Genomic DNA, 22,944 nt, shown 5'->3' with positions numbered 1-22,944 from the left:
CCTGCAAGTTTAAATGATTAATAACCCTGGCGTGGTCTGTTACCTCAAGCTAATTTATAGTACGTTTTATTTTAACAGGGGCTTTTAATCCAATGGAAATATCTGATCACCTGTAATCAGGCCACCTCATTGTGCCGGAGGCAAAGAGTGGAAGTGTTTGATGGTGAAGGTGGCCGTTTGGTATAGTCCCGATCTCACCAAGTTGGTGGCTGCCCAGGAAAATACTTGTTAACCCCACAAATATGGAGGCCCCTTGGCAAGTGGGGAGCAGGTGGTAGATTCTTGTTGGCACATTTGGGAGAGAGCAGGCCAGGTTGCAGGATGGCCTAGTGACCTTACCTGGAGCCAGGCCTCCCCTGCAAGCCCAGGACTTCCCTTGCATGCAGGCAGTTTCCCACTGGGCAGGGGACAAACAACTTCCCTTCTGTTGTGAGCACACAAGTGCCATCTGCCTGCTCATTCCCTCTGATTCTCCCTGTGACCTGGATGCCAGCTCTTCCAGGTAGGTAGGTACCTGCCTGCCCTCCTGCTTCTCCTGGATTCTGACTCCTCAGAGCCTCCTGACCAGGGTATCCTCTTATTGCAGGCCAGGTTACGCAGCATGCTCTTGGTATGAACACCTGTAGGGGAAGGAAAGGAAACGGGATTGGGCAGTTACAATTTGGGCTATGGTACCGCTACTACAAGGCTTCAGCTGATCCCACAGGAGCTCTGGAGGCCACAGGGCCCTGCAGAGTTGTCCTGAGTTTGTGTGAAGTATCTGGGCTTTTGTATTCTAGTATGACCAGTTACTGGGTGTCCTTGGGTGAGGCAGCTCTCTTTAGCCAAGAACAACTCCCAGTGAGAGAACTGACATTGCCAAACCCTAGCAGTGCCCAGGGAAAACAAGGGCAATTCCCACTTGATACCTGAGGGCCAGCTGCTGGCAGTGTGCCCGGCAAGCAGCTAGGGGAATGCGTCCTACAGACCTGAGCAGCACAGAGTGTCCTCTGCACATTGGTCCCTCCCAACCTTGGTTCTCCTTGGCCCACATGTGGCCTCCAAACCCCCACAGGAGCCCGAGGCCAGCGGACAAAGGAGAATACCCTTTGGGAATTGCTATCCCTTTCATTTCCTCCAGCAAACATTTATTGAGTGCAGTGGAACCATTGCATTGAACGTAGGAAAAATCAGCAACCGAGGCCCTGAAAGACAAAGGAAAAACATAATTTAAATATTGCAAAAAAATTAGCTTTCGAATATATTCTGTTCATATTGTCCATGACAGCTTATGTATTTCGTTTCATATATTACTCTATAAGGTTATGCACATGGGCCATGTATGTTGTACGATGTGGACAGTATAAGGGATTTTCAAAGGTTTTACTCTACAGGAGTTTTACCTTCTCTGCTGGCATTAGCATCTAAGCCCGACATGCAATTCCACTGTACTACCTGTGTGAGGCTGTATTGGAGAAGAGAAAGGTGGATTAACTACAGTGCTTGCCCGCGGTGCTTTTCCAGACTAGTGGAAAAGACAGAGAGAAATACACACAGTGCGCTATGGCAGTGAACAGGGATGGGAGCAGGAAGTCGTCCTGAAGATCTGAACCCGTCTGTCCCACAGTCTCTGCCTGGTCTAGTCCCCATTACTCACCACTGCTGAAGCCATCAAACAGCTGCCAGAGGAATTCTTCTAAAATACACCCTTGTTTCAAATAACTCCCCACAGATCTGGGGATAAGACTCAAACTCTCAGCTTCTGGCTTAGGACATATCTGCCCTGGCTGGCCCAGGCACATCCTTCTAGCTGAAGCTCGCCACTCCTTCAGCCACCCCGTGGCTCCAGCCGACATGCCCTTGCAAGACTTGTCATATGGTTTCATACCTCTTGGTCTTTGCACGTTCTCATCCCTCTGCTCAGAACATCCCTTCCCACCTGCTTCATGCAGGCCAAGGTTTCTCAACTTTGGCACTATTGACATTTGAGACTGCAACATTCTTTGTATGGAGGGCTGTCCTGTGCCTTGTAGGATGTTTGGCCGCATTTTTGGCCTCTACCAGTGAGGTGCCAGTAGTACCTCCCAATGATTGTGAGGACCAAAAATGTCTCCAGACTTTGCCGAATGTACCCTGGGGGCAAACCCACTCCTAGTTGAGAACCGCCTGTCCAGACAATGCTTTCAGAACTTGGTTCAAACATTATCTTCCCCAGAATCTTTTCCTTGACCCCATAGCTGTGGGTCTGACTTCATGCCTGTGCTTTGTGTTCCCACAGCACCTGGGGACTCACGCCAATCAAAGCCCTTGCTCCTTCCTTCCATCTGTATGTTTGCATGTATTATTTTCCCCATTTGACTCCTCAAGGACAGGAATCATGTTTTATTCATTCTGGAAACCTCAGCACTCGGAATAGGCACCTATGCTCGTAGGAGACGCAGTGTCTCTATTTGTTGAGCAGCTGAACAAACAAGTGTGTCAATCAGAGGAGGTGACTCCTGAGCTGAGACTCAAAAGTAAGGGGCAGATTTATAACTCCAGGCCTTATAAACATTTGATTTGACTGGCTTATCAAAACTGTAGACAACCGTATGTCACTGTGTGAAGTTCAGTCTAAAGGGTGGTTATCAGTTAGGATTCCTCGTCTAAAATAACAGAAATCCCAGCCCAACTCAAAATGCCGTTAAGTCATTAAGGGGGTGTATTGGATACAGTAAATCTGGGCACGGTTTGATTGGGCCTCCCGCTCCTTTCTCCGCATTATGCAGCACTGCCCTTCTTTGTGTGTGGCCTTCATCTACAGAGTGGCTCTCTCTGGTAGGAAATGGCTGCAGCAGCCTCAGGCCTCACCTCTACATACTACTTTAACCAATGCAAGAGAGAATTTCTCTCTTCCCAATCCCGGAAAAAGGTTTATGGGTTTTACTCTAACTGAGGTCAAGTGCCCACCCTAATATCAATCACTGTAACAATGGGCATGGGAGAGGAGCGGCTTAAACTGATTGATTTAACCCAGTCAGACTTCACTGGTGGAGCTGGGGTAGGTTTAGTACCCCCAGACCAGCTAGTGGAGATATGCAAGAGGAGTGGATGGGTGCTGAGGCCATCATCGTCCCCAGTGCTTGAAGAACAGTGGTGGTTAGGCTTTTTAAGGAGCAAAACCAGCGTAATCTTCCCTGTCACTCTTCCCTCCAAGGTCAGCCGCTCATCTTTGGTTGGTCCTCCATAAAGAGAAAGATCCCATGGTGATAAGCCAGTGATTACTATTCCCCTGGGCTTAGAAAGTCCTGGCTACAGTTCGAGGTTGTGTTTTAGAGGCAGATAGCATGACCAAGAGGGATTTTGTGAGTTTGTCTGGCTTTTTCAAGAAGTGAAAGGAGAAAAAGCAGATGTGGTTGGCAGTGGGGAGAGCCTGCTTCGTGGTGATAATAGTGTTGACTCTCAAGATTGATCTCTGTCTCCTGGCTGTTGCAGTGCCAGCTCAGGTAAGGAGATAAGAAAAATCACGTGATGACTCACCTCAAAAACAAAAAGCAAAATAGCTTCCCATAAGAGAAAGCCACTTGTATGTGTTTACTCTCAGCCTGATTCCTTTTTAAAAGGTATTTTTAATTAATTGACTGTGGCTCATGTATTGTTCCCAAAATTCACAAGAAATGCTGTGGAATCGTTATGCGCACGGCCTCTGGAGCTAGGCTGCTTTCAGGTCCGGCGCAGCTACTTACTGGCAGTGTGAATTAGGGCTAGTTACCTCACTTCTCTGTGCCTTAGGTTCTCCATCTTAAAATGGGGATGCAGAGGTACCCGCCTATAGGGTTGTTGGGAGAGTTAAATGAATGAATGCAGAAAGCAGACGGTGAACATTAATTGTTACAACTATGGCTAACAGATTCCATGGAGAGAAGGATATACTTTTTTCTGTTTCTTTTCCATTCTAGCAATTTAGACATCTCAGAACTGCTGTGGATTTTGTCACACACCAAAGAGAGGATTGTATTCTTCAAAGGGTACCTTTCTCCAGCATGATGGATGTAAAGGGTGCCCAAGACCTTCCACCCATGGCCCCAACACAGGCCACACTTCCAAAGGTGACCTCTAAGGTCATACTACACTAAGCACAGGGTGGCCAGCGGCTGGAACTCAGGGTGAAAGGGGTCTCGTGACTTGCTCAGTAATTGAATTTCCACTGCTCTGTGGGAGGCAACAGGTTAAGAGGGAGACAGGAAGAGCATGGAGCCAGTTCCTGATACTCCTGCTCCAGGATGAAAATGCTTTGCTTTAGGAGCAGTGAGTGATGCTGACACTTGTCCTTTTGCGGATGACATTGAAGCATCTTCTTTTACCCTTCACTCTCCATCCTCATAATCTCAGTGTAATTATGGGTCACTCTTTGGAAGATTAAAAAAATGCCCCTCTTTGCTTAGAAATCTATGAGACCCTACAATGTCTTTTCTACTCACCTAAAACTCAGAGACAGTGTGCTGTTTTCATATCCCTATAGCTTGGAAGTAGTTGTATGTCATCCTTTAGAAAGCAGAGTGAAATGAGAAAATTTCCTGAGATTTTTCTTTTTATTCCATTTGCACACCTGTTGCAGAAGAGAAGTCATCAAACCATTATTTTGAACCCCCCTACCTATGCTGAGGGGTACCAATTTCCCTTTGTTGTCAGAGACGCTTTTGAGATGTAGGCTTAGAAGGAAGCTGCTGACTGCCCCTGTGTCGTGATAGCTCTTCTCCCACACGAGGAAGTGAAAATACACTGACGCTTGGTTTCCAGAAGCAGCTCTGTAAATATGTCTCTCATTCTTCATTGACTGGCAGCACTTGCAATGGGGTTATTATAGTCAGAGCAGGCATTTCATGGAGAAGAGCAGCACTGTTTTGTGTTGCCCAAGGGACCCTCTTTGGTGGAGAGAAAAATGGACATGGAGCCAGATCAATTCATCACGGCCAGATGGCCTAGAAATCTATCTTGCTGAAAGCTCCACTTGGTCTTTGAGCCCTTGCTGTGCAGTGGCAGAATTTGTTCAGAATCTGTTCTCCTTACTGGATGAAACTGTGATTGACACTGAGCTGAAAATCACTGCCTTGAGGCAAATTTTGGAGAGGGCCTTCAAATTCTTGTGCTCCAGAAACGAAGTACCTGAGTGAGGCGAAGTGGTATTGCACACACTTGTGTATCCTGGAAAGTACTACCTTGTAAGATGTCTATCCACTGAAGGGCTCATAACTCAAGAAATTCTAGAATAACTGGCTTCAAGAGTCCCTTATTCCTCCTCTTCCACTCCATTCTAAATAAGACTGTCTCATTTCTTTTAACACGTGGAAATGTATTTTACTGTTGAAGACTTTTGAGCAGAAATTCTCCAGGCTCTACTTTAAGACTGGTTCCCATTCATTCATTCCACAAGTATTTGTTAAAGTCCTATTTGCCATTCTGAGATGCAGCAGGAAACACGACAAAAGCCCTGCCCTCGTGGAATTTATAGTCCAGTAAGGGGACAGATAATAAATACCCAAGTACATAGAGGTACAGCACAGTGTCAGAAATGCTATGGAGGAACGTAAAGCAAGGCAAGGCAATGGAGAATTACAGGCAGTGCTCTTTCTGTGTTGACAGAGCAGGACTGTCTGGGGAAGTGACTTTTTAGCAGAGACCTGAAATGAGGGAGCCAACCAGGCTGACCCCCAGAAGGAAGAGCATTCCAAGCAGAAGGAACAGCAAGTGGCAGGGCCCAGAGGAAGACCCAGGCTTGGGGAGCTCAGGGAATATCAAGGAGACCAGTGTAGCAAAATGCCCCTTCTCGGTAAAGGGTCTCAGCTTTGACTCCTTCCTTTACTTCATCCCTACATCTCTTCCATCAAGTCCTGTTGGCACACTTCCAAAATATATTGTGAACTCATGTACGTCTTCTTCATCCATGTCTATTTTAACCCAAGCCCCTGCCATCTCTTCTTGCCTGGATTACTGACCAGGCAAGAGTCTGGTCAGTTAGGCAAGAGTCTAACTGACCTGTCATAAATTCCAATCACATTTCTCCTCTGCTTAAAATTCTTCCAGAGTTTCTCATTGCCCTTTGAAAACAGTCTAACCTTCTGACCACGGCCTTCATGACGCTACGTGATCTGGCCCCTGCCAGCCTCTCCGGCCCCATCTCCTGGCAATCAGGGCTTCAGCCACAGGGTGCCGTGTATTAGTCAGCTCGGGCTGCCGTAGCAAAGTGGTACAGACCTGGCAACTTAAAACAACTGAAATTTATTTTCTCACAGTTCTGGAAGCTGGAAATCTGAGATCAAGGTGTTGGCAAAGCTGGTTCCTTCTGAGGGCAATGAGGGAAGGATCTGTGCCAGGCCTCTCTCCTTAGCTTGTGGATGGCCATCGTCACCCTACTTTGTCTTCCCTCTTTACAAGTCTGTGTCCAAATTTCCTCTTATTGTAAGGACACTAATCATATTGAGTTAGGGCCCATTCTAATTACCTTTGTAGAGACTCAGTTTCCAAATACAGTTACATTCTAAGGTACTAGGGGTTAGGACTTCCCGTATAAATTTGGGGTGGGGCACAATTCAGCCCATAACAGATACCTTCATTTTTTTCAAATGCTACAAGCTCTTTCCCATCTCAGGACTTTTTCATAAGTTTTCCTACAATCGTCAAGTGGCCAACCCCCTTCCTCAGGGTCTCCAAAAATGTCACCTCTTCACAAAGGCCTTTCCTAACCTTCCTCATCAAACTAGCTACGTTGCCCAACTCATTTTGTTTGCATTAGTAAGGCAAAATTTTATATATGATAATACGTGCAGGTCTTTAGTGTGCTATTGCGTGAGCTTTGACAAATGTATATGCTGTTATACCCACCTATCTAATCAAAATATAGAAGATTTTCGTCACCTCCAATACGCTGCCTCATTCTTCCTTTAAGTCGGTCTTCACCACCACTACCCCCAATTGGCAACCACTTTTCTGATATCTACCAACTTAGTTTTACCTGTTCTTGAACTTTATGTAAATGGAATTATTCGGTGTGTATACTTTTGTGTCTGACTTCTTTTGCTCAATATTTATCTATGTTGTATGTATCAGTAGTTTATTTTTTTTATTACTGAGTACTACGCCATTATATACTTATACCACTATTTGTTTATCCATCACCCTATTATTGGACACTTGGATTGTTTCCAGTTTGGAGCTACTAGAAAAAAATTGCTATAAACATTTTCATGTAAAACTTTATGAACATGTGTGCCATGGTCTGAATAGTTGAATTCCCCCCAAATTCATATGTGGAAATCCCAACCCCTACTGTGATGGTATTCGGAAGTGGGGCCTTTCGGGGTGATTAGGTCATGGGCGTGGAGCCCATGCTTGGGATTGGTGCCCTTTATAAAAGAGATCCCACAGAGCAACCTTCCTCCATGTGAGAATACAGTGAGAAGTCTGCAGACTGCAATCGAGCCCTCACTGGACCCTGCTGGCACCGTGACCTTGGACTTGCAGCCTTCAGAACTGTGAGAAATAAATTTCTGTTGTGTATAAGCCAGCCAGTCTGTGTTATTTTATTCTAGCAGCCTGAATGGACTAAGACAATACGTTTTCATTTATCTTGGATAAATATGTAAGAGTGGCATTTCTGGGTCATAAGATAGGCCTATATTTAACTTTTTAAGACATTACAAACAGGTTTACAAAGTATGTTTACTATTTACCCTCTTACCAGCAGTGTGACAGTCGTAATTCTACTCCTCCTCCTCACCAACATTCGTTGTTATAAATCTTTTTAATTTTAGCCATGCCAGTGAATGTGAAATGAGTCTCTAATTACTAATGATGCTGGGTACTTCTTTATGTGTTTATTTATCTATCCATGGACTTTTATGTGTCTTCTTTTATTGAGCTACCTATTCAAGCCTTTTGCCCAGTTGTTAAGTTGGGTTGTCTTTTTGTTATTCATTTGTAGGCATTCCTTATATATTTTGGGTACAAATCCTAATATTTTCTCCTGGTTTGTGGCTTGTTTTCTCACTAGCTGTCTGATTTAAATGAAAAAAACTAGTTTTTCATTTTGATGACGAAGCCTTGGAGCTACAGAATGTGCTTCGGTACCCGGCATTAGAATTAAGCTGTGTTGTAATATTTTCCAAAAATATTAAAGAGAATACTTGGGGTTCCCAGCAGGGTTGTAATTTCCTTCAAGTATGCTCCTGTGGTGTTTCAAAGAGAAGCTGAGTCACATGGAAACTTAGCCACTGTCTAGTCCATCCTAGGAACATGGGACTGGTGTGCTCTTTTGAAAACAACGTTGTATCAACTGAAAATAAAATCGACTAAGGTGTTTCCTCACCAAAAGGATTTATTCGAGAAAAAAGAAAAGTTCTCAACCCATTGCATGCAGACCTGATAAGCCACATGCACACGCTGCACTGCGTGCCCAGATGAATACGTATATATGGAAAGGAACAGGAAGTCAAGGGGAGGGACAGTTAACAACCGCAGCGCTTTACTGTAAGCATAGAGTTCTCCTGTTGGGTGACATAGAGCGCAAGAATTCCCATAAGTCCTAGCTCCTCACACAGACCCATGTGCATTGAAAGTCTCAGGCATAAAATTTATCAGTTCAAAGGATTACAGATGCCTGCTCTATCCAGTGGGCACTATAAAGCTCAAGCCCAGGGTCCTGTTTGTGTTCACGTGTGCAGAAGACATGGCCTTAATTTTTTCTAAATACCCGTAGCCCCTGGTGCTGAGTTATGATATACCGTAAGTATCCAAAATCTTGAATATTCCCTAATCCAGTAACTCTACTTCTAGGAATTTAACCTAAGGCTAAATCCATGGTTATATGCAAAGTTTTAATCACAAGTATACTTATTTCAGCTTTGTTTCTATAGTAAGATATTGGAAAAACACCTCAAGTAGTAGACTGTTAAATACAGGCTGAAAACTCCATATGGCAGAATGGTGTGAAATCATTTAAAGTCATTTCTTATAAATACATATATTTGTTGACAGAGACATTTATTTATAATGTTGTATAAGAAAGAAGGTTTCAAAATACATATAATATAACCTCGTTTTACAAAAAAATAGAGACAGATATATGAGGGCTGACAATTAAGTTCACAAACTCATTCTAGGAAAAGTGCTACATACCTCACTGCTGAATATCACTACGGTCACCTTCCAAGTATTCCCCTTGGGAAGCTTTGTACCAATGCCAGAGCTTAGTTCACCCTTCAAAGCAATTTGGGAACTCTTTTTCTGGAGTGGCCATCAGAGCTGTCGTCATACTACCCTTGATGTCCTGAATGTCATCCAAATGTCTTCCTTTCAATATTTCCTTTATTTTCGGGTAAAGAAAGAAGTCATTGGGGACCAGATCAGGTGAGTGGGGAGGGTGTTCCAAAACAGTTATTTGTTTACTGGCTAAAAACTCCCTCACAGACAGTGCTGTGTGAGCTGGTGCATTGTCGTGATGCAAGAGCCATGAATTGTTGGCGAAAAGTCAGGTCATCTAACTTTTTCACGCAGCCTTTTCAGCACTTCCAAACAGTAAACTTGCTTAATTGTATGACCAGTTGGTACAAATTCATAATGAATAATCTCTCTAATGTCAAAAAAGGTTAGCAACATTATGCAACAAGTTCACGAACTTAATTGTCAGACCTCATATACACATAGGTATGTATGTATATGTTCTGGTTATAAAATCATGGCCCAGATGGCTCAGTCTGAGAGAGTATTTATGTCAACAAAAGTAATTTTAAAATACTTCTCCTTTACCAGTTGCCCGGTAACTCTTTTAAAATTCCCATTTATTATTCAAGAAAAAAGAAACACCACAGGAACACACGTGAAGGAAATTACAACCCTGCTGGGAACCCCAAGTATCCACTCCCATAGTTCCTCTCCCATTTACTTTCTATAGCTGCTTCTGCAACTCTCTCCAAAATCCCCACCAAAAAATCCTGCGGCCCACACCCCTTCTGCTTCTTTGCCTTCCCCCACTTCCTGTTCTCCATCACAGAAGCTGGAGAATCTGTGTGGCAAATGGTGGACCCTCAGAAGAGGAAGAGGGGAAAACTTACACTGCCCAAACCAGCATTCTCTGCAGTGGCTTGGGGTGTGGTGTGGAACTAGCGGGTAGTGTGTTGGCAATGCTCCAGAATTCCTAATATTCATCCTATTTCATATGCATAGAAAACATCTGGCAGGACATGCACGAAGGTCAAAATGTTAACAGTAGTTATTTCTTGGCTGTAGGATTAGAGAGGATTTTAATTTTCTTCCTTTTGCTTATCTGTGTTTTCTAATTTTCTGCCGTGAACAGACTATTAATTTTTTAGAATTTTTATTGAAGTATATCTTTATTAGTTAATAAGAATAGTTTTTAAAATAATAGCTCCTCAGTGCTTCTCAGGCATGTGTACTTGGAGAAACAAGTCTGTATGGTAAACTCAAGTTAAGGAGATTTAAAAATATATTCTCTGTCCCAGATATGGCCCCCAACATTGTACCCAACCCAACCATCAGCCAACACTGGGAATTTATTCTTTGCTCCTGTCTCCCCTTTTTTGTGGAAAAAAAAAAAAAGCAAAAGGTATTTTCAGAAATGTGCAAGTTACAGAGAAGGAACTGGGGCAAGTTAAGCCAATAGGCATGATATGCCTTATCTGGAAAATGGGTACAACCATACAGCCCTCAGGGATAGGTAAGATAATACATGTGGAAAATCCAGTACAGGGCTGGCACATCACAGGTCCTCAAGTAGATTTAAATACCTGCTAGGTTCTTCCACTTAATAATTACTGGCTTCAGCTTAGGGCTAGGCCCTGGATTGGAGGCTGTGGATATAACGATAAGACATTCACCCAGCCCTAAAGGAGCTCCCAGTCTTTGGGAGGAGGCAAATAACAACAATAATGATAGCAGCTAATATTTATTAAATGCTTATTGCCTGACACTCTTCTAAGCACTATATTTGCATATTGATGCTTTTCATCCTTAGTGATCTATGAGGTAGATTGTCTCAATAATTATTTTATACTGTGTTTTCCTGGTCACAGAATTCTGTTTCTCCCTCTGTCAGAGCCCATATTTGTAATATGGTAACAGATCTGTTTATATATATAGTGAGTAAGAGCTTGGGTGCTGGAATCAGACTCCCTGGGTTCAAATCACGGCACCACCAGTTATGGGCAACATATTTGATCTTTCAATGCCTCAGTTTCTTCATCTGTAAAATGAGAGTTTACCTCATAGGTTTTGTAAGGAAAAGAGTGAATATGTATAAAACACTTCAAACAGTGTCTGGCACATGGCTGCTAATAAATGTTAGCTGTTATTACTGCTGCTGTTGTTATCTGAGTCCTACAGATTGGGAGATCCTTGAGGGCTGGGTTACTAACTTATTAATCGTTGTGTCCACAACTCCCAACCCAGGGCCTGGCACAGGGTTGAAATGAATAATTATCTGTTAAGTCAAAGAACAAACTTAGTAGTGTTCACATGTTTCAAGATGGGGAGGGAGATGATGGGGGTGGGAGAGAAATTGCTGCATAAGTAGACATCAGATTCCCCCAAGAATGATGACAGTAGAGGAATCTGGGCCCCTCTAGAACAGATAGAGTCAAAGAAACAGTAAATGTGAAAACCAGCAGGGACTTCGCAGACCATAGTTCAACTCTCCCACTTTACAGGTGGGAAGCCTGAGACTTAGGGAGTTCATTGACTTAACCTGTGGTCTTGTGGCTCATTAGCATTGGAGGAAATTTGTTAGAGAAAGTGGGCCCTTTATCTTAAATTCAAATTCCACCCCATTGGCAATTGGACAGAATTGTTTATTTTGGTTCAGTTTCACAAAGCTTTATTGAATGCCAAATGCCATGTGCTAAGCTCATGAAAGACAGAGATGAGGTGAGCTCAAGGAGCGTCCAGACTTGGGCAAGATAGACATTGAATAAGCAAATCAAGTGTGATGAGGGATCAGCCTAGGGGACAATGGTAGCTCATCTTGTTTTCATTTAGAGATCTCGAGAAACTGAAAAACCAAGTGAGAACAATGGGAAAACAGTTCTTTAAATCAAACCTTTTGAGGTCATACCGGAGTTATGACTCTGGGCCCTGCAGTAAAGGGAGCCTCTCTCCCCCCATGCAAAGTGGAAACTCTAGGGGAAGGAGAAGAGGTTAATTTTCACTGGGGCATTATGGGGTAGATGCAGCGGGATCCTGGAGAAAGTGTCTCCACCTCCCCAACAAAGGTAATATGTCCCCACCCACCTTACTCAGAAAACCCCCAACCCAGCACAGCCACATTCCAGGGCTCCTGGGAGAGTAGGAGAGTAGGCAGTTATTGCTAAGAACTATACTTTGGCCTTGCTTAAGCAAAAACTACAGATTCACATAATAAAGATCCACCAGTATGACTAAAATGTATGGCATAGCTCAAGAGCAGGAAAAATCATAGCTCACCCCAATGCCATTAATCTTCCACCTGCGAAGAGTTTAGCATTAAGCATCTGTTATTTATTAGGGAGACTGGGGATGTAGGAGGAAAGGCAATGCAGGGGTAGCAACGAGCACTGATGAGGCAACGTGGTGCAGCAGGTTGCACAAGGAACAGGAACTGGGAGAGCTAGGCTCTGCCACTGCCACCTCTAGTTACTTTAGCTAAGTCAGGCCACTCGGGCCTCAACCTCCTCATCTGTGAAATGGGCTTAAATTAAATGGCCTCCTAAAGTCCACTCAGGCTCTGAGATTCAGTTCAAAATGTTCTGTGCATTGTGAAGAAAATATTTTTCAGAAGCTGCATTCACTACCCCAGGAGGTATCACCAGGCCTTCAGGAAGCACATTTCCCTAAAGAACCCCAATGTAGAGGAGCCCCAGTTCATCCCCCAGCCAGTTTGCAGGCATGCGTCCAGGCATGAAATGTCTTTGAGTTCTTGTTTATTATTGTGAAGGTAATTTTCCATTCTACTCCATAATCTATCCTTGCTTGTGTTAATATAAAAATAGTACCTTAAATCACGTACTGTAGAGATGTTTGTTGATAAATCTAGGCTCGCAAGTTGCCAGAGAATCTTGTTTTTTGACCTTGAATTAGAGCCAAGCCCTAACTCTGGGTGATAACAGGAAATGTCTCATTTCTTTTCTGTGCTTCCTGTATTTTTCATTTCTTCTCTGATGAGCAAATGTTTAAAATATGAAAAATAACAAAGTTCTGACCTTCCATGTATAGCTATTCAGGAGGGAAGGACTTCCCTTAAGAAAGTGTTTCCTGGTGATGTTTTCTTGCTGCGCTTATTCTTATAATTAGAGTGCTTTATCCATAGACATTACATGAGAAATAAGTGCAGTTGAATAAATAGAAGTAATAATGGCGATTATGACGATGACAGCAGCTACTATTATTGTGTTTTTACCATGTGCTACTGTTCTAAACTCTTTACACGTATCATCGTATTTAATCCTTGTAAAAACCCTTGGAGGCAGGTCTTATTACTATCCTCATTTTACAGACAAGGAAACTGAAACATCGAAAAGTTAGGTAACGTTCCTGGAACACCTTTTCCGCCCTGGCTTTTAACGTCTCGGCACACATTTATGATCCGACTTTGCTGCGGTGTTCTCCCTGCGCAGCAGCATGGCTGTGTCATTTTAGCAGTCCCTTATCGTTTACTTTTGCCCTGAGCCTTCTCTGCCACTGTTCTGTGGGAGGTCTCTGGGAGCCCATTTCGCCCATCTGGCACCTGCGCAGATCTCAGAATGCAAGGAAGTCCCTGGGGCAAGCCTGGTGTAACAGGGGGCTAGGGCTGGTGCAGAAAACTTTGTTACACAATCCTGAATGTATTCTACATGGTTCCTCGGAGGTTCCCCAGGATAAACCACAGTGCTCATAGCAACCACTAATTTAGTCCCCACCTTTGATTGGCTTTTTTTCCTTCCCCAGCTTACTCATCCTAAGCCCCCACTCCTATTCTCTAGAATTATTTTCCAAAATAAATTATCTGTATATAAACATATGTCTCAGACTCTATTGGGGGGGAGGGGCTAAGCTAAGAAATTGCCCAATGTCACATAGCTGTTAAATTGTGGAACCCAGGTAGGAGACTATTCACTCTATGTAAAATAATAATAAGCGCCCAGAACCAGGATAGAAATACACAGATCTTTTTTAAATGGGTGTATATGTATGGAGGAGGAGTGTACACACACTCAGATAAGCTTGGGAGTGGAATAAGTACACCAAATGTTGATGTATTTTAAAAATGTTTTCCTCTTGCTTATCTGTATTTTCTAATTTGTGACAATGTGTTTCCGTGGGCCGCACCCACACCCCACCGCCTTTATCTGAGGTTTCGCTTTCCACAGTTTCTGTTACCTGAGGTCAGTTGCGGTCCAAAAATATTAAATAGAAGATTTCAGGAATAAACAGTTGATAAGTTTTAAACTGCATGCCATTCTGAGCAACGTGATGAAATCTCTCACCATCCCGGTCTGTCCCCTGTCAGGATGTGAATCATCCCTTTGTCGAGTGTTTCCAAGCTACCTACCGTGTTTCCCCAAAAATAAGACTAGCTGGACAATCAGCTCTAATGTGTCTTTTGGAGCAAAAATTAATATAAGACCTGGTATATTGTATTATATTATATTATATTATATTATATTGTATTGTATTGTATTGTATTGTATTGTATTGTATTGTATTGTATTATACTATACTATACTATAATTTATTATACAATATTATACTATGATATACCCGGTATTATATTATACTATATAAGACCCGGTCTTAACTATAAGACCGGGTCTTATATTAATTTTTGCTCTAAAAGACACATTAGAGCTGACTGTCCGGCTAGGTCTTATTTTCGGGGAAACATGGTATGCTCCCCACCCATTAGTCACTTAGCAGCCATCTAGTCTATCACTTTGGTTATTAGTGAGACAGAGAGAAACTACATTCCCATAACTTCTAGTATATTGTTATAATTGTTCTATTTATTATTGGTTTTTGTTGTTAATTTCTTACTGTGCCTAATTTATAAATTAAATTTTATCATAGGTATATATGTATAGGAAAAAACATAGTATATATAGAGTTTGGTACTATCTGCGATTTCAGGCATCCACTGGGGGTCTTTTACATATCCCCACCTGATAAGGGGGGACTCCTATACTTAAGTATGTCACAGATAGAGAGCAGGGTGGGAAGCTGATCTGTGCCAATTTATCCTTGCAGAACTCTTAAGTTCTTTTAGCAGACAATGGTAGCCACAGGCATTACTTGAAGTAATCACAGATTAACTACTCTCCCACAACCTCACCATGACGTTAGTACAAAAACAAGTCTTGGACCAAAATCTGCCATAAAGACTTACAAACTAAGCATTCATTAGCAAGCAAGCATTAAGACAGTCCATGCAGCCTGCTTTGGAAGCTGACGAAGTCCCAGCTCTCTGCCCACTTAAATACTGCAGCTACTCTCTAAATGGAAGGTCCATTGGAGGAGGGCAGGAGAACGTTCTAGATAGTGGGCCTCAAACTTGAAACTGGTGGGCTTGTTAAGGCACAGATTGCTGGACCCTGCCCTCAGCTTCTGATTTAGTGTGCGCCACACCTTGCGATCAGTGAGCTAGAGGCCGGGTTTTGTTACTATTTCTGAAACTGGCATCAAGAAACGAACAATTCTCTAACCCATGGCTGGACCATTTAGAGTTAGTCTAGAATCCAGAATGCCAACTTTTGGGGTGTGGACTACAAAATGGCTCTAGATTCTTTTACCTAAAAGGCAAAAGAGCAGAGAATGTTTCTAAAAGGTTTTCCAGAATACCATTAACTTCGGCAATGGAAAGGCGTTTCTCATGGTCACTATGCAAACTAGCAAGGCCTATGGCATTGCTTGAACTATAGATTACTGAAGTACACAGGGACAGCTGGAGTGTGGCCTTACTGCTAGAAAGCCAGGTGACTCTCCTGTCATGTGAACACCTGGATAGGACACCTAGGATATAACTTCAATTCGCACATATGCCTAATATCACCTCTCTGAGCTGAATACTTTAGAGTACATTACAGACAACATTCATGGGAAGAGGGAAAGTTAATTAACAAATCAATGGGCGTTTGCTTGATCCCACAGACGGAGCCTGAAATCATAGAGGAAACCAACGTTGACAGAGTTAATGAGCCCCGAGGCTACGCCAGGTCGAGGCAGGTGAAAGGCCACTCGGAGACCTCCACGCTGAGCTCCCAGCCCTCCATCGATGAGGTCAGGCAACAAATGCACATGCTGCTGGAGGAGGCCTTCAGCCTGGCGTCCGCGGGACATGCCGGCCAGAGCCGGCACCAGGAGGCCTACGGCTCAACACAGCACCTGCCCTACTCGGAGGTGGTGACCAGCGCTCCTGGAACCATGACGCGGCCCAGGGCTGGGGTGCAGTGGGTGCCAACCTACCGCCCAGAAATGTACCAGTACAGTCTGCCCCGGCCGGTAAGTCACACGTCTCGCCTGCCTGCCGTCAGTAGGTCAGTCCTGCCCAGGGTGTTCCAACAAGCGTCTCAGAGTGGGGACTTCTAGTGATGGGTCACCTTGGGATTTGGAGATGAACTTTGTTAGGCTCTCATTTCATCCTCCACTCTAAGCCTTTTAATCCTGGGCACAGGCACACGGGAGGAGCTTATGTCCAACTGTAACACATTTTAGGATGAATTTCCTCTCCTGTTACCCCTCCTGTGAAGGGCTGACCTCATTCTGCACGCACTGGTGATTTCATACATTTCCAACTGTGAGGACCCGTTTTAAATGTCAAAATGCATTGCAGGGCTGCATGTTAGGGGTCCATGTAGCCTGGTGGTTCTGAGCAGAAGCTCTGGAGGCAGGTGGCTTGACTTTGAATCACAGCTCTACTACTCACTAGCTTTGTCACCTGGAGATGTTACTAAAATTCTCTGCAGGGGAAATCAACAAATAAGAAAAAAACAACTTACTTCTTATGGTTGTTGTAAAGCTTAACCAAGTTAATATACGTGAGGTACTAGAAGAATGCCAGGCACACAGTAAATGCCATAGAAGTATTAGTCATGATTATTTCATTTAGTGGTAATGACATTTCAGTAGCTTAGAAAGGATCCAATAAATAAAGCTTCCATAATTTAAACGATTTTAATTAGTTTGCATTTCGTTCATCACCGTAGGATCCACATATCTTTCTAAAAAGTAGACTTAGTTTTATAAGCCAAGAGACATGCCTTTCTGCATATATAGAGTCCACCTTTGTAATATTTCATGGCCTATCCCAAGGGTTATTGGATAATAGCGCTTTATAAATTGTCATTGTGAGATATGATTACATAATAAAAGCTAACATTTATTGAGCGTTTCACTGTTGCTAGGTACTGATCTAGGTGTCACGTGTGTTAACTCATTTATTTAGTCCTGACTGCAAGCCTCTGAGACAGGTACTAGTTTTATCCCCATTCTACAGGTAAGGAAACTGAGGTTACAGAGCTTGTTCAAGTCACACAACAAGGAAGGGGCAGAATCAGGACCCAAGGCCAGGCATTCTGGCACCAGAGCTCATATTCTTAACCAGAATGCCATTCTGCATTATGCTGTGTTACACTGTCTCTCCATCCATATTATTTCTTTCATTTGCAGTAGACTATTTGGGACAGGGATGGGCTTGTGGAGTCTTGTGATAACATCAAGCCCCCCGCCCCGGGGCCCCCTCAACGTCCACATTGCACACTACATTGGCACTTTAAAAATTTCTGTTATGCTGTGTAACTACATGGCCTGCACACTATTGTGAATTTCCTTGCTGTTCTCCTTTGATCCAGATTCTCCTCCCCACCCCCAAGTCACTGAGATGTCTTCCCTTGGCACTGCTCCTAATCCCCTCTGTCTCTCTCTCTCTGTCAGTGCCCTCTCCTTGAATGTCATTCTCTAGCCTAACCGTTCTGTCTTGAAGCTTTAGCAGGATAGACTGAAGTTCATTTCCAACTGAACCTTGAGGGCAAGGGTGGCTGCGCTTGGGTCGGGTCACCTCCACTGCAGAGACTTGTCTTTAGGTTGGCAGGTACGGAATTTCTATGTTGTTCATTCGCTCCAGGGTGATCAGATCTCAGGACTCTGGCTCGTGCTGATTAAGCTCACAACTGCTTTATTATTATTAATTCTAGCTCACAAGCCTGCAGTGAGCAGCCAGCTGACCAGGTGGGCCAGAATATTTGCTTGCTGGTCAACAAGTAAAACCAGTTTGGGGAACAGAAAACATTATCAGAATTGGGTGGTCTTGAAGTCATCTTTCTCAGTCTGTGATCTGCAAACCCGGAGAGTATAGTCAATAAAGGAAATAGGGGAAACACGGGGCGTCTTTTTTGCATCCCATTTTCTGAAATATGGGTAGAATAATGCAAAATTCCTAATATAATTTTTAAGCTAAAATAGACGAATTTGGGGTAATACCGAGAACTCAGGAATATGACTTTGCCTCTGCTCTGAGGGAACTTTGCGGGATACATTCAAAGAGCACTGCCTTCCGGAAGAGTGTCGGCAACTCTGGGCCACCACTGGCCACGCTCCCATCAGTCTAGAGTCCAAACATCCTTTTTTCAGAAAGAGAAAAATTCTCTGAGCCTTACAAATCTGTCACCTTAAAAATACTTTCCCATGACAATCATATGACAGTTTCCACAATTACGATATTTTACTAATTGTCCATTAAATGGTGCCCACCTTTATGGGTGAAGAAGGGATTTTTCTGAGATTTAGAAAACGCCCTAATCTTATCACATTCATACATACCATGAAAGTGTCTGTCCCTTGGGAAAAGTTGCCTGAATGCATTCTATATTGATTTGCACTGACTTCAATTTCATTGATTCGTCCTTCCTGATCTTCATACAGTGATCGTGTCCCTGGATTTTCCCTCAGCTCAGAGTAGAATGGCACTTGCCAGCTGAATGACCTTGGCCAGTGACGACTACTCTGAGCCTCAGATTCCTCAGCCATAAAACAAATGGTGGTGATAAGAGGGCTGCGATGAGGATGAAATGTATGTAAAATGCTTAGCACAGTCCTGGCACCTAGTAAGCACTCAATACTGGTTTGCTGATATTCATTAGAGTTCTTTGTATGGTGCCTAGCACATCAAATTACTCGATAAATGATAGTCATTATCATAAAAATATTCCCTCCTTTTCATTGGATTCTACTACCATGTTTCCCTGAAAATAGGACCTAACTGGAAAATAAGCCCTAGCATGATTTTTCAGGATGACAATCCCTTGAACATAAGCTCTAATGTGTCTTTTGGAGCAAAAATTAGTATAAGACCTGGGCTTATTTTGGGGGAAACATGGTAGTTATACCCCTTTTTCCTGACAGTTCCGAGACTACATCATCTCCCCTTCCCACTCCGTGAAATTCCTTTAAGAACATGCTCCCCATGCCCCAACTTAAGAGTCCCAGAGAAACTGCACTTGAGTTTAAAGATGATTCTCAAAAACACCTGGACCCCTCTGGCTGGAGGCCAGATTCTGGGGATCCATAAAGCAATCTGAATTTCAGAGAGAAAAATGTAAACAACCAGGATGGGTCTTCCAACCAATGCCAGGCAAGAAGATACCACAACCCACATCCGTTATGCCTCAATTTAACGAAACCATCTAAATATTTCATTATGGGGCATATGAAAACTTAGATGGTTGTGTTTGTTATCATTTGGGGTTGGCACTTGTGCCAAGAAGGACAAAAACATCAGCATGATATGCTTTAAAAATGAAGTCTCCCAAAAAGTAGAAAAGGCTTGAGAAATAACACACCAGAGAGATCGGCCATTCAACCAGAACAATATCAAAGGCAGTTCTTTTGTTATTAAGGTTTCATGTTTTTGCCAACAACACATGTGGCCCCTATTTTCATGAAAGGAGAAAATAGCTAACAATACACAGTAGAAATGATGGTTCTTAACCCAAGTTCTTGCCAAGCCCCGTTGTGCTATGATAATGAGGAAATCAATAGAAAAGGTGGCAATTTAGAATGATAACTGTGATTACTTTCTGGCTTCCCGAAAGGCAGCGCTTTGAGCTCTGCTGCAGGATAATTGGAAGCTGGTGGTTTTAAACACACTAGGCCAGGCTGATGGCATTTATTTATATCATGGAAAAGGTTACAGCTGGCAGCTTAGGGTTTCTGCCCTGCATTTTAGGAGACTCTTGATCATATTTTGCCTCTTGAATCTGTGAAAAAACTGGGCTTGACACCTAATGACCAATCACATTTTGCTAGCCGCCATAATGGGTCTGTGCCAAGTAGAATGAAAACGTCCTACAGCCTTCCTGTTGGTGTCAGAATAGGGGATTGCGAAAAGGGCAGCATCTTCCCCACTAGAGGCTTTACAGATGGAACAGTAATAATAAGAACAAGAACAACAACAGCTGCCATCTATTGAGCTCCCGCTAAGCTAAGTGCTGTGTAGACATTACCTCTTTTCATCTAACAACCACTCTATGAGGTCAATAATATTATCCCTGTATACTCAATGAGGAAACAGGCTTCAAGAAGTAAAGAAACTCAACCAAGGTTACACAGCTATCACAGGGCAGAACTGGGGTTAGAACCTAGAGCTGACTAACTTCAAAGGCCACACGCTCTTTCCACCCCTCTGGCCAGGTGAGCCATAGCGATGTCCTCCAGGTTCTGATGAGAACGCGAATGTCCAAAACTTCAGAGTGTGATCTTCTCATAAGGAAGCTGACCCAATGTGAGAGTATTTTGTCCATTCCCATCATAGCCCCTTGGAAGGGGGACATCTCTATTAGGATGAAATTGAGAATTTTACATTATTGTTTCCTCCTCTTCCCTACAAAACAAAAGACCCTTCCCTAAACCTTTGTTGATGAGCTATGCAGACACGTCTCATCACACCACAACTCATCTCACCACCACACCTCTTGGGTCCAAGAAATGTTACATTTCTCGTGTTTCTCCAAATCAAATTTGAATCTGTCTGAGCTCCCATCTGTCCACTGTCCATTATTATCGGGCTCCCTCCACCTCTGGTTACAGCAAAGTAATTGGCAGTGTGATGAAGTTGGATCCCTGAGAGAGTGTGTCTACCCAGGCATACATGGGGCCTTGTCCAACTCTCAGGAGCCACTGAAGGGGCATCACTCTGTCACACCTGGCTAGACCAGCCTGGGCATGGGATCTCTGTCCTCGGACTGCCCTGAGAAATCCCTTTTGAAAACCAACTGAGTACCCAACATCTGGCAAATGCACACCCCTTGTCGTGCAGGAGACCCTGCTCGCTGCGCCATTTGTCATGCAGGGTCTCAGCTCCCACTCCCCGCCCAAGAACGCAGGACACGGTAAGGCCAACAAGGAACACCCATGGAGCCATAGGTAGGGGAGTCAAACCAATATATTCTCTCTGGCGGCTGGGCTGGAGACACAGGAAGCAGGATCTACATAATCTGCCTAACAGCAGTCCGCGCTTGCCAGCCACCATCTTCTTGCTAGCCCCCATTCCTTTCTGCTAGCGTAGCCACAACCATTATATTAGTGGCCAATGGCTTATGGGTTACAGCTGACGGCCAACTAGCCACAGCTGCTGACCATCTGATCACAGTTGATGGCCATTTACTACCCGAGCCAGCACCTTTCTATGTGAGGCCGAGAGCCTGGAAACTGTTTTTTGGGGCTTTGTCCCCACACCCCTCTAAGCTCAGAAATATCATTCGCGTGAGTAAAAAACATAGTTTATACAGGAAGTCTGCATGGGAAGGGAGAGAAGGAGTAGGAAAGAAAACGTAGAGAATACTCATGTCAGCCCACAAACTCAGGTGTGAAAGACATGAAATACAGAAAGAAAAACTTTCTGTATTTTTATGTAATCTCCACATGCCAGAAGCTCAGTCTCAGTCAATTCAGGGTTTCCCTCCCTATTCCTGGGTTAAGCTAATTTGGGGTAGCGGGACCTACATGGTGCAAAGCGTTGTGAGGTGGCAGGGAGAAGGCTTCAATATTTGGTCCCAGGTTGTCATCTCACTACTCTGGCTTGTGTTCCTAGGAAGTGCTTGTTTCCATCTAGTCTCCAGGTATTAACCCAGGTAGAACACAGCTGGATCCTGGATCCTGGATCCTGAACCTCCTGCTAACAAGCTCTCTCCAGACTTCTCCCTCCCCTCCTCCCACGTGTGAATGCCTTCTGTCTCTCTGTCTCTGTCTCTCTCTCTCCCTCTCTCTCTCTCTCTCTCAACTGGGGGTGGTGGGGGAATTCTGTGCTGATTCTGGGTTTTTCTAAAAGTGGTTACAGGTCCCTTATCCTTCAGATTCCCAAAATTTTTATAGTGTTTATGTCCTCTTCTCCCTCTCCTGCTTCCCCTTGTCTTTCCCCAAAGCGAGGCAGGACACAAATCCCCTTCTCCAGACCCATCAGCATCTATACTCTCCTGCTTCCTTCCAACTCTCCTCTCCTTCTTATCTGAAGGGTGTTTACCTAATCTAGGGACAGAGTAGTCTAAATGTACCCCACTTCTTCCAAATCTCTTGTTTTGGCAGCAACCTTAGGCCTTAAATGCTTTAGGACTTAGGTTTTTGATAGAATCCTAAACTCTTGCAATTCAATAGCTCTGGCTTTTGAAACTCTAATAAGAACTGGCTCTCAGGCCATCTTCAGTGGCTGTGGACTTCCTTCTCGGGGCCAGGGTGGGATGCCCTCCCTGCCTGGGGCAGGGGAAGGGGCTTGGATTCAAGGAACTGTGGGGTGGGGGGAGCTTTGGTTACTGAAATTACTATCTAAAATATTATCCTGTCTCCGGAAGAAGAGAATATCACTTATCGAGTAACTACTGTGTGCCAGATATCACATTAACATGTAAAATGAGTCTTTCAAACAGCCTTTGAAATGGGGGTATGATCATCACCAAATGAGAAAGCGGACACAGAAGGTCA

The 22,944-nt window shown here is 43.8% G+C and overlaps 1 protein-coding gene across 3 annotated transcripts in view; it reads left to right on the top strand.

The window, feature by feature from the left end:
• KIAA1549L (KIAA1549 like) overlaps nt 1–22,944 on the top strand; it is a 268,405-nt gene that overhangs the window by 233,495 nt on the left and 11,966 nt on the right. For all 3 annotated transcript variants that reach the window (XM_081063643.1, XM_081063642.1, XM_081063641.1), the window contains one exon: nt 16,126–16,476. In XM_081063643.1, the coding sequence (XP_080919769.1) occupies nt 16,126–16,476 (351 nt within the window). The remainder of the gene's footprint in view (nt 1–16,125; nt 16,477–22,944) is intronic.

Source organism: Rhinolophus hipposideros (genome assembly GCF_964194185.1).
Source record: "Rhinolophus hipposideros genome assembly, chromosome: 10".
NCBI classification, from domain to species: Eukaryota; Metazoa; Chordata; class Mammalia; order Chiroptera; family Rhinolophidae; genus Rhinolophus; species Rhinolophus hipposideros.
The sequence above is the reverse complement of the archived record's forward strand: the minus strand, read 5'-3'. Positions and strand labels throughout refer to the sequence as shown.